Consider the following 12,848-nt stretch of genomic DNA (forward strand, 5'->3'; position numbering starts at 1 on the left):
AAATTTACTTTAGAACTTTGAGCTGGAAGAATTTTAGAATTTTATTCTTTTCCATAAGCTTGTTTTGAAAGTGACCGTTTAGTCTCTGCTTCTACTTTTATTGTATCTTTTTTTTTAATACTTTATTATGTATACAATGTTCTGTCTGCATGTACACTTGCATGCCAGAAGAGGGCACCGGATCTCATTATAGATGGTTGTGAGCCACCATGTGGTTGCTGGGAATTGAACTCAGGACCTCTGGAAGAGCAGCCAATGAATGCTCTTAACCTCTGAGCCATCTCTCCAGCCCCCTTTTATTGTATCTTAATTAGCTTATCACAACTGAGTTTAAGACATTTGTATTTTTAACAGCCAGATACATACATAGCTTCTGTCTAAATAATGGTGGGTGATTAGATATTTGTAGAACAGCTGGTGAATATGTGACTAAATGTGTAAAGAAATAAAAAGATTTGTACAGATTTGGGAATCATGACCTATTAGTAATTAATTGACACTGTATTGCAGAGGGGAGACTGACAGTTCACTATTAAGTTTTTACCATTTCTTTTCTGCATGTTATTATGTTTCCCTATGCTTGAGGTTTTACTTTTGTTGCAGTTTGGAGATGGAAGCAATGAGACTAAAAATGTCTAAGATGATCTCCTTTTCATATTGAAAACTATCTTCAGTTGTTATCAGGATAGTAGGTTCTTTATATCCTTTTGTAAAGTATGCATACTGCTAATGGAACTTCTAATTTAATCATAGTAGAGTAGATTTTCCTCTTTTTCTAAAATAAACCCCTACTGCATATTTTAATATGACTGAAATTAGGTTGAATATGAAGCATCAAAAATTTACTGGAGATCTTTTTAGATAGATAACACCTTAGGACTTTATTTTCTTAGTTTATAAGAACGAAGTTCATGCTGATTTTTAACCCATGATTCTCCTCCTCCTCCTGTGTGCAAGGGTTATGTGTACACACACATTTTGGCCCATACAAATGTTTGTTTGTTTGTTTTGAGACTGTGTTTACTGTGTTGTCTGGCCAATCTGGAACTTTGTAAGTAGGTTAGCTGGCCTCGAATTCACAAGAGGTCTGTTTACTTCTGCCTTCCAAATGCTGGGATTAAAGATAAATGCTGCCAAGCCTGATTAGGCCATTACTTTTTATATATGCGTTAAGAAAAAGGAAAGTGCCTCTGAGAACAGAGCTAGATGTTTTTACCTGCTTTGTCAGTTTTTGAAACTATTTTAATTCTGTAAAAACCTAGAAAGTTTTGTTAATCTTGAAATGTTTGTTTTCGAGATTATAGGCATTTCTTATATATTATTTTCTTCTTTCTTTTTTCCTTATTAAACTAGAAACCCTGGCTATGAAAGGCTTAACATTGAACTGTTTGGGAAAAAAGGAAGAAGCTTATGAATTAGTTCGTAGAGGTTTGAGAAATGATTTGAAGAGTCATGTGTGTATCCTTTTGAAATATATTTAAAGATTGAGTGGGCTGTTTTGATATAAGAAAACACTCAAGAAATGTAAATGGAAATGATTTTTTTCTTAAATTGAAAACAGCAACTGTCATCATTTGGGGAACTGTTTTATGTATATCCACAGCATTTTAACAATATATGTTAGATAAATTGTTTCTATGAAAGTTTTTCTCACTTTGGGAGGCCCGTTGTTATGACCTGAATATTTACTTCTATATGTTGAAGCCTAGTCACAAGAGTGGTGGTATTAGGAAGTAGGGTTGTCTGAGAAGAGAATGGGGTATGGGGAGTAAGAGCTGTATAAAAGCTCTAGGGAAATTGTTCTCCCCTCTGGCTATAGGATGTGCCAATAATGAAAGAGAGCAAGACTCAGTAGATGATGAATATACAGAAGTAGTACTAACAACATTTTTTTTAAAGATTTACTTATTTATTATGTATACAGTATTCTGCCTGCATGCCAGAAGACGGCACAAGATCTTCTTATAGATGGTTGTGAACCATTAAGTGGTTGCTGGGAATTGAACTCGGGACCTTTGGAAGAACAGCCAGTGCTCTTAACCTCAGAGCCATCCCTGTAGCCCAAAAGCAAACATCTTTTGTTTGTAAATTACCCAGTTTAAGTAAGGTATTTTGTCATAGCAGACTAAATACTCCAAGATAGGTATCATGGTGATTTCATTTATCATAATTATAACTTTACAGAGGTTATAAGGAATATTAGAGAGCCATATACTATATTAAGTACCAGCAGAGGCCCTACTCAGCCCTTCTGTTTTCCAGGTTTCCTCATTTGTGAAATGGGGATATTCACACTCAACTAAATGTGTAGTGACTTAATGTTGAAATATATTACAAAATTTGTATTTTGTTAAGGAATTGAGAAGGACTGGATTTGAGTAGAAGTTTATGAGGCAAAACAAACAAAATCACTCTCTAGCAAAGATTTGTATACCTTTCTTGTGGGCTAGCAAAATTTAAGAGCTGAGTCATTTAAAACATTTTCAAGTGTTTAGCAGTCTCTTAGTACAGTACAGGTCAAGTAAATAGTACGTTGAAAAGATATCAGGAGCCATTCTGTTAAAGGAGCTCTCATTAGGCAGGTAGACTTTCTGGAAGGGGATCTGGTACTTTGCAAGGTCTGTATCATGATATACCCCACAATTGCTTCCAGTTTCTGACACTCATTCTTTGTGCACTCCTGCATCTCTCTATACTCTGGTGTGGTGTGAATTCATTTTCTGAATACACGCTTTGATTGAACAAACTTCCAACAGGATCTTATTAAAGATGTACTGCTGTTTTGATGAATTAATTCCTGATTATGGAATTCCTGATTTGATTCAAACAATTTTAAAAGTTAAATTGTTTTAGAACTTCAGAAACAACTTTAGAAAGTTTATGGCTGCAATAAATACCTTTCCAGACATCCAGATGCCTCACTAGGAGACAGGCTTGAGACAGATTTGTGTCTTCAAGATAAGCCTTCATAATGAATCCTAGTATGCTCCATAAATATAAGCAAGTTGTTTTAAACTTCCCATGAACCAAAATTATAATGGAACTACCAAACAATGTTTAATTAAGTACAAACCTTGATGTCATTATATACAAACTGTTCTGTTATAATTACTTTATACCTTGTCACCTTATGACATTATATACTGTCATTTTAAATTTACTTGTTTCTTAGAATGAAAGACAGATAAAATTATTGTCCTGAACTCACTGTAAACTTAGAGATAGCTGAAAAATGTGTAGTCGGGTCAGTCTTAATTGAAAAGACATATGTTCTTGTGACTTTTTGACCTCGTTAACCTTTAGGCCTTGTCAACCTTTGTCACTCTGAACTCTATAAGCTTAATGTAATGGATACATAGATAAGAAATGTTTGGTTTTAAAACATGTAACCTGAGGTGTTTTAGAATTCACTTGTTTTTGTGATTAATTAACTTTTGACTGTGAGGTATTCCTTTTCTGGGAGCTTTCTCTCAGAGGTATAAAGGTTGTAAAATAGACGACAGAAGCCGTGTGGTGGAAGCCCATTGAATGAAAGCTGGCTGGAATTCGCTTCATCCATGAGTTGTAAATATGTATGTAGATAAATGTTTACATATAAATATGCACATTTGTTTTGTGTTCATGTTACATAAGTATATCAGTTGTCTGTATGTAAAAAAACTTTTGTATTGCCATTGAATGTGTGTATGAATATATACAGATTTATATGTCTGATTGTTTTTCTATGTGTACATATGGGCTGATGCTATGGAACTGGCAGCCTAAACTTTCTGTAGTTTTGGCAGAGGGGACACCAGCAGAAATCAATACCATCGTCATATGTAAGCTTGTGGGAATTCGTTGAAGTTAAAGTTCTTAACTTCATTTACCTTTTCCCTGAAGCATGTGTGCATCAATGGTCTTACTTTCCCTTTTCTTTTTCTGAGCGATTTACAAACAGGATATAACTATCAGCCTAGGACAAGCAGGAAAAAGTTTACTTTAGCCTGTGGAGGCTTTAACAGCAGCCTGCCCCTGTGCAGGAGCTAATCTCAGATTAAAGAGCCCCCTTCTTACAACCCCTCACAGTTTTGGCTAGAAGCTGTTTTACAGTCCTGGCTGCAGGGTAAAAGGACCAGTTAAAGTTTTCCTCCTTAGCAGCAGTGTAGCCAGTCCCTAGACCTAGAGAAGGAATCCTGGTGTCTTCTTTTTTCAAAATCATCTTTCATGATCAGTTGCTGACCAGGTTGCCTGAGCCATCAGCTCCTTGACCCAGGAGATAAAGTGAACGGGGGAACTCGCATCTCATCCCAGATCCTACCCTGGATCCTGGAACCTTGCCAAAGCATAGAGAGACTTTGGCAGTCAGACCTTAGAAGACTGTAACAGAATTCCTAGATGCCTATTTTGAGTATATATAGAATATGGCTTGTTCAAAGATGTACCACTAATCTTGGACACATAAGAGTGTCAAAAGTGTGATTAGGGACTGGAGACATGGCTCAGAGGTTAAGAGCCCTGGCTGCTCTTCTAGAGGTCCTGAGTTCAATTCCCAGCAACCACATGGTGGATGACAGCCATCTATAATGAGATCTGGTTCCCTCTTCTGGTGTGAATGTGTACATGCAGACAGAACATTGTATCCATAATAAATAAATAACTCTTTAAAGAAAAGTGTGATTAGAGGACTAGAAAGGTAAGCCAGGGCTCAGCAGTGCAGTTGTAGATTCCCTTCCATTTTGCTCTGCACTTATTTACTCATGATAGATATAACTAACAAGTTATTTAAAAAAAAAAAAAAAGATTTATGTGTATGAGTCTTTTGCCTGCATATATACATACCATGTGCCTTCTTGGTACCCATGGGAGCCAGAAGAGGGTGTCATCCTTTCAAACTGGAGTTAGCAATAGTGTGAGCCATCATGTAGCTGCTGCAACCAAATGCAGGTCCTCTGTAAGATCAACAAGTTCTCTGAATCCCTGAACTGCCTCTCTAGTTGATGAACTTTTCAGGAAAATGATAGTCTGTTTAAGAGGAAGGATTAAATCAAATTTCCCCCTTTTTTCCTTTTTGTTTTTGTGGGTTTTAAAAGAGTAGTAGGATAGAATAAAAAAGAGCTGAGAGGTAGTATGGTTGAGTGACTGCAGTGATACAGTAACAAGGCCTCCTTCCTTTATAGTATTCTTATAACCAGTTGTCATTTTGCTTGCTTATCTATTTTCTTTAGTAACTATAAAATCTCTAAATGTAGGAAATAAAACCCCAGTTATTGAGAATTTGTAACAATTATTTTTTAAGTTAGTGTTTTGGTTTTATATGTAATTGAGTTTTGGAACTTTGTGCCATGTAGAGCATTGTTTTAAAGACCTTTTATCCACAGGAAAACCATGTGGCTAATTCTTCCCTTTTCTTACATTTACTTGGTGTATGCTTTATGTCAACCAAGTGAGTACTTCTCTCTCTTTCTTTCTCTCTCATGAGTTATTTTATGTGCATTGGTGTTTTGCCTGCATGTGTGTCTGTGTGGGTGTATCAAGTCACTTGGAGCTCAGTGATAGACAGTTGTGAGCTGCCTTGTGTGTGCTAGGAATTGAACCTGGTCCTCTAAAAGAGCAGCTCATAACCACTGAGCTGTCTCTCCAGTTCCCTTGCCCCCAGCACTTTCATAAATACTTTTCAGCTCATTATCATTGCTTTGCTGTACCTTGTAGATATTCTTATTTATATTTTGCAAATTAGAAGCCAAAGAAGTCTAATTTGTTTGAGGTTATAGCATTAAAATAGCAGGTCAGACTTAAAATTGTCTATGGCTTCAAAAGCTATCCCCTTTTCTGTTTGTTAAATTCTTTTTTATCTTTGTATTCATAGCCAGTGTCCCAATTTACATTGAATAATTTACAAATGATGTTAGCTTTCCAGGTTTTTTGGGAGATCCTTTGGTAAAAATGTGTGTGTAAAACATGTTGTTTTTTTTTTTTTTTTTTTGTTTGAGAAAAGGTTTTGCTCTATGTCCCTGACAGACCTAAAACTCTTAAGAAGTTTGTCTGTCTGTCACTGCTTTCAGAGTGCTGGAATTAAAGGTATGTGCTACCACACCTGGCTGGGGAAAGTACTTCTTGACATACAGGTTATAGCCTTAACTAAGTTTTTTCAGGTTGGCATGTTTATGGCCTTCTTCAGAGGTCAGACAAGAAGTATGATGAAGCCATTAAGTGCTACCGAAATGCATTGAAATGGGATAAGGACAATCTTCAGATCTTAAGAGATCTTTCCTTACTACAGATTCAAATGCGAGATCTTGAGGGTTATAGGGTAAGTAACATTTTTTTATTTTATCATAAAAGAAAAGTCTTGATACTTAGAACTTTGTATATATTCTGATAAAAAATTTCTATTTTTTTTTTGAAAGAAATTTATCTGTCTCCTTAGTGATTTCACTGTGATTGGTACATCAGATCTCTTTGTTTTGTTTTGTGTTTTGAGACAGGCTTTCTCTGTGTAGCCTTGGTTGTCCTGGACTCACTTTGTGACCAGGCTGACCTTGAACTCACAGAGATCTGACTGCCTTTATCTCCCAGAGTGCTGGGATTACAGGTGTATGCCACTGTACCTGACCTGGAACAGTTAGATCCTAAAGAAACAAATCATTTTGTTGAGGGATAGAGTTGGCATACTCTGTAGGATTGTTAATTTTTTTTAATAATTTTATTAAAAATTAATAATATGCCAGTAGAGTAACTATGTAGTCTTTTGTCATTTTTGGTAAAGTAAATTTAAATTTTTTTCCTTTGTCTCTTTATATTTGTTGCTATTTAATGAATATAATTGATAATATGAATTAATTATAATTTTATATATACAGTTTAGTAGCCTCTGTTTAACCTGCAAATCAGTCTTAGGCTTAGTATTTCATCTATAATCTATTTTTTCATGGTAGTACCTGTCAAACAGTTTTCTTTACATACCTTAATTAAATGTTTGGGGTGTACTTTCTAAAGAATTTTATTTGCTACCTTTGCTGAGGAGATAAGGAAATAAAGAAGGATATCTAGTATCAACCCTAAAAAATATAACATTCGCATTGGAGGCTTCAAAATATTTCTTTGCCCCTATACAGCTATATAATATTTGATGTTGAAAATTTTCTAAAATAGTTACCAGCATTGTGTTATAGCATGAATAACTGAAACAAATTAATATGCTCTTCTGTTTTCTTAGGGCCCTGAGGACTGAACCCAGGGCCTGTTTGTGTGCTAGTCAGTAAAGGACCCCATTTGTTTTAACCATGAACCTAAGACTAAGTCTTGTGTTTCCCCCACCCCACCCCATGAAGGAAACAAGGTACCAATTGCTTCAGCTTCGACCTGCACAGAGAGCATCATGGATTGGTTATGCTATTGCTTACCATTTATTAGAAGACTATGAAATGGCAGCAAAAATTTTAGAAGAATTTAGGAAAACACAGCAGGTAATAACAAGCCAGTTTATTGTGTTTGATTCTAAGCATAACTGAAGAAAGAAGTTTATATATGTACTTTAAAAATCTATGTGCTTATATTTTCTTACTTAAATGATTACAGGCATGCTCTTTTACATACTTCACAGTGCTCCTAAGAATTACTCTAGTTGTTATTTCTATAAATGTTATCACGGATTATAAAAATAAGACTATTTCTAAGCTATAGTACATAGTAAAAATTGAGGGTTTTTTTTTCTTTTTCTTTTTTTTTTTCTTTATAACAGTTTTTTTTTTCCAGTTCCATTGTCTGGCTTTCAGGTATACCTATCATGCAGTAATCATTTCTCTGGAGTCTCTATCTTGGCCAGTTCTAAAAAGTTTATATTTTCTTTAGTAATTATTTTGCTGAGCATACAGTAAAGGTTTTAGAATGCTCCGGAGTTTGGATTTGTTTGTCTCTCCTCATTGTTAGTGAAAGCTGCACTTTTCACAGAAAACCACGGACTATTATGACTACTTCTCAGTTTAGCAGATCAGCTGCATCAATCCATTTTATTACTGTGTTGGATGGTATTTGCAACTATAAACTTATTGATATACTCTTTATTTATGAACAACTTAAGACAAAACAGCTCATCTGTCATCAGATTTTGACTACCTTTAGCATTCACTGCCTGGCTCTACTGTTAAAATGACATCTGTTAAGTTGGATTCTCTGAATCTACCATTTTTCTAGATTTCTAGATTTGCATTCTGTTAATAGCAGTTTCCCTTTTTCCATTTATTTATTGCTGATACTGCTGTTATTTAACATTCCATAAACAAATATTTAGGAATTTTAAAAGAATTGCTATCAGCCAGTATTTTCTTTTTGTTTGGGAGTTTGTAAAAAATTTTCTATGGCTAAGATTCTTATTGTTAGTATTCCTTGTGTCTACATGCAGACATCTCCTGATAAAGTGGATTATGAATATAGTGAACTCCTTTTATATCAGAATCAAGTTCTTCGGGAAGCAGGACTCTATAGAGAAGCCTTGGAACATCTTTGTACCTATGAAAAGCAGATTTGTGATAAACTTGCTGTAGAAGAAACCAAAGGTATTTAAATATATTTCTATATCTATATTATATATTTAATAGTAGCCAGGAACAGGCTTACATTTCATAGTTGCTGCTGACAGTCACATATAATTCAGCTTGGGAAAATGTGTGTTATTCATGTATTTTTGAGTAATTTGATTTGAGAAAATATCCATTAAAAAATGGACATTGTCGATAAAGGGGGGAAAGTCACAAAAAATTATTTAGTAAAATGCCTTGGGTGTAAAGCATTTTTGTTTTAAAATTTTCATTGTTTATTTTTTGAAAGAGTTATTTATTATATATGCAGTGTTCTGCCTGTATGTACAACTGCACACCAAAAGAGGGCACCAGATATCATTATAGATGTTTGTGAGCCACCATGTTGTTGCTGGGAGTTGAACTCAGGACCTTTGGAAGGGCAGCCTGTGCTCTTAACCTGAGCCATCTCTCCAGCCCCCGTTGTTTACTTTAAAAGGGGGATATGCTGTGACCCTTTGGCTGATCTCAACCCCCTGGGTTCAGTGGTCCTTATTCTTCAGCTGGTAGTAACTGAGAATACTTACTCCAGGGTTAGGCTAACATCCAGTGTAAGCATCCACTCTGTCAAGCACCTTTGTACTGAAAATACTGGCGAGGGGTAGGGCTCTTTGTAGAGCACTAAGTATAGCATTGTGAGGCTTGAGTTCAAATTCCTAGTACTGCAAAACAGGGAAAGAAGAAATCACTACGGTCTTGATCAAAACACAGGAGACAATTGCAATTTTATAAAACAAGATTTACTGTCTTAGAGCTAACTTGTTCAAAAAATTACAGTGTAACTATTGTGTGCCAGATTTTATTACAAGTAATATATACTCATAAATTAGTTCTTACTAAAACATATAAACACATAGAGAAAGCTAGATGTAGTGATGCACTCCTACAGTCCTTCACTAAAAGGACTAAGCCAGAGTCAGGATTCTAGAGCAAGATCCTGTCTCTAAGGAAAAAACACAATAAAGAAAAAGAAAACCCACAACAAACAACAAAAACAAACCAAAAGAGAAAGCTTTCTCTCTTTCTCGCTCTATTTTTTTTTTTTTTCTTGAGTCAGGCTTTCTATGTGTAACCTTGGCTATCCTGGACTAACTCTATCGACCAGGCTGCCCTTGAACTCACAGAGCTCTGCCTGCCTCTGCCTCCTAAGCGCTGGGATTAAAGACATGTGCGCACATGACTTGCAGTGATAGATTTCTGTGGTTTATCTGGATTTCTTTGAGAAAGACCATAAATTCTAGGTGGAAAGGAACAAGATTTGGAATCTTTTGTGATAGGAAAGGTAGGTCCTATTTAAATAAATGTCTCCAACTGCTGCCATTTGTTCTAGGCTGAGGGAAAAAAGAGCGTAATAGTTCATATTTATTAGTTGACTGACTTGACTGATTGATTGATGGATTGATTTGAACCCAGGTCGTCTGTTGCTGCTTTGGCCTGGTTTATTAAGACTACATATCTCTTGTGCATTGTAGACTGTTTTACAGTTTTCAGTGGTTTGTCTCATTAGAAGAGCAAGCATAATAATGTCTTTAAATATATTGTCAAGTGTACCTTGGTTCCGAACCCAACCACAAGTTGGGGTTCAAAGTCTAATTTTTATAATACTCAAATACCCTTGACAAGTTTGCTTAAGTTAATCTGCTTTAAAATACTGAAAATGAACTCGCACCATAGACCAGGCTGGGAATAAAGGTGTGCGCTGCCACTGCTCAGCCTAATTCTAAGGATTTAATTGGTTATCACATTACAGCACACAAATCTTTAGTAAATATTTATTTTCAGTTACCTAATACAAGCACAGGTTACAAGGATAGAATCATTTTTAAAAATAAAATCAGTTGGGTGGTAGTGGTGGCACGTACCTTTAATCCCAGCACTTTGGAGGCAGAGGTAGGGGGATTACAGAGTTCGAGGCCAGCCTGATCTACAGAGTTGAGTTCCAGGACAGCCAGGGCTATACAGAGAAACCCTATCTTGAAACAAAACAAAACAAGAATAAAAACCAAAAACCTTTGAATGGAAGCTAGTCAAGAATGTGGAAATTAGGCAGAGTTGGTGCATGCCTGTAATCCCAGTACTCAGGAAGGTAGAGGCAGGTTAATCTGTGAGTTTGAGGCCAGCCTGGTTTACAAAGCGAGTGCAGGACAGCCAGGGTTGTTACTCAGAAGAATTCTATCTGGGAAGGAGTTGGGGGAAGGAAATCTTAAGTATTGTTTCAAGCTTTTGTGACTTTGGAACTTAACAATTTCTAGTGAAATCACAGTTTATGTTATTTCATCTGGCTTAATTCCTTCCATGAGAAAAATGTTCTGGTGAACATGTTTGGAGTAGTCCAGGCCTTGCAATTGATAGAGTGTCCGAAAAGTCTTAAATTTGAGACTAATTTTAAAAGGTGAAATTGATAGTCATTCAGGTATATGATTAATTATGCAATCAGGAGAGGCAAGCAGAATTGATAGTACATAGAAAAGGACCTTTTTTTCCTTTTTTCAATTGAGGTTGAATTAGGGAGACAAAAAAGAAAACTTAAAGCAGTTTGCTTATTTGGTTGTTGTGAGAGGTAAAAAAGTAAAGAGTAGGTGCTTGTATGTGCATGTGTGCATGTTATGTACATACATGTACATGTGCATATTAACATGGAACCCTCTAGTGTAAGTCAACCTCAGTCGCTGTCTGCCTTGTTTTTTTTTTGAGACAGGGTGTTTCACTGACTTGGGGCTTCCTGATTAGGCTAAGGTGAGCTTCGGGTATCTACTATAACTAGATGGTTTTGAATGTGGCCAGGTTGTGGGCTGCTCTCATGGAATTATTTTATAGTTGATATTACAGTGATAATCCAGTTAGGCTATTTAGTAGGTCATTAAATTAGATGCTGAAATTTATGATAATAATGATATCAGGAATAACTAAGGAGTAGGTGACAGTGTGTGCAATGAATATGGGAACATTGCCCAGAGTTGGTCAGATTTCTGAATAAATTGAGGCTTTGAAGATGATTGCTTTTAAAATTAATGTCAGCTTGAATAAAGGAGACAGTGAAATACCATGATGGGGAAGTTGAGAACTCAAGAAAACACCAGCCACTGTCAAACATTTATTCAAAATGAGACTTTGAAGATAATTTTTGAGGGAAAATTTTTTCTCAGATACATTAATTACTTTCTTTTTGTTAAATAGGGGAACTTCTGTTGCAGTTGTGTCGTTTGGAAGATGCTGCTGATGTTTATAGAGGATTACAAGAGAGGAATCCTGAAAATTGGGCCTATTACAAAGGCTTAGAAAAAGCACTGAAGCCAGGTAGTGTTGTTTAATACTTACTGTTTTGTTTTCTTAATTTGTGTTTTTTTATTTACTCCTTGTAAAATATAACTGGAAAAGTAGTGGTTAAGGCTGTATAGGATCTCAAGCCAGGCTGCTTTAATTAGCACCTGGGAGATGAATTCCAGGTCAGCCAGGGCTACATAGTAAGACCACGTCTTATGAAAACCAAACAAACAGGAATTGGTCCAAAGGCTGGCATGTTAAGCTTTGTTAGTTCACAACTATAACCTCTATACTTATAGAGAAGATGAAGTAGGAGAAGCTTGAGTTTGAAGCCAGCCTGGGCTACATTGTTGGTTCAAGTCCAGCTTTTATGTACTGATACCCAAAAATAAAAACAAAACAACAGCAATAGATCCAGTATTTAAATGTAAAGTGTACTTGTTAATCAAAGAGGATTGAGACTATTCCGTGATCTACTTTTACAAGATGAGATTGGAAAAGGCCAGTGAGATGGCTCAGTGGGTAAAGATACTTACCACCAAGCCTAATGACCTGAACTTGATACCTGCTACCCACTTAGTGGAAGCACAGACTTTACTCTTGACTCCTGACCTCAGATGTGTATGGTGGAATGCAAATGTATGTGTGCGCATGCCCTCTCATCACACCACACTCAAATAAGTAAATGTAATAAATGCACATTTTTCTGTGTGTGGATGTTTGGCCTGCATGTTTTGTGTGTGAGGGTGCACCACTTTTAATGTGCCTGATAATCATGATGGCCAGAAGAAGGCATCAGGCAGTCTTGGAGTGGGACTATAAACAGTGTGCGCTTTGCTCCAAATCAAGTGCAGGTCTTCTGGAAGAGCATCCAGTGCTCTCCATTTTCCCCATTAGATTTTTAACTTAAAAATTGGGGGTGGGGACATGCCAGGATGATGACAAACCTTTAATCTAGTATTTGGGAGGTAGAGGCAGACAGATCTCTGAGTTTGAGGACAGCGTGGTCTACATAGTTCTAAGCCA

At 36.2% G+C, this 12,848-nt stretch overlaps 1 protein-coding gene across 1 annotated transcript in view; it reads left to right on the forward strand.

Moving 5' to 3' along the window:
* Naa15 (N-alpha-acetyltransferase 15, NatA auxiliary subunit) overlaps positions 1-12,848 on the forward strand; it is a 69,016-nt gene that overhangs the window by 23,946 nt on the left and 32,222 nt on the right. The window contains exons 3-7 of the mRNA XM_055596788.1: positions 1,354-1,458; positions 6,135-6,292; positions 7,314-7,448; positions 8,384-8,537; positions 11,736-11,855. Coding sequence (XP_055452763.1) covers positions 1,354-1,458; positions 6,135-6,292; positions 7,314-7,448; positions 8,384-8,537; positions 11,736-11,855 — 672 coding nt within the window. The remainder of the gene's footprint in view (positions 1-1,353; positions 1,459-6,134; positions 6,293-7,313; positions 7,449-8,383; positions 8,538-11,735; positions 11,856-12,848) is intronic.

This window comes from Psammomys obesus, unplaced genomic scaffold, assembly GCF_907164565.1.
Source record: "Psammomys obesus unplaced genomic scaffold, mPsaObe1.curated_primary_1811, whole genome shotgun sequence".
NCBI lineage: Eukaryota > Metazoa > Chordata > Mammalia > Rodentia > Muridae > Psammomys > Psammomys obesus.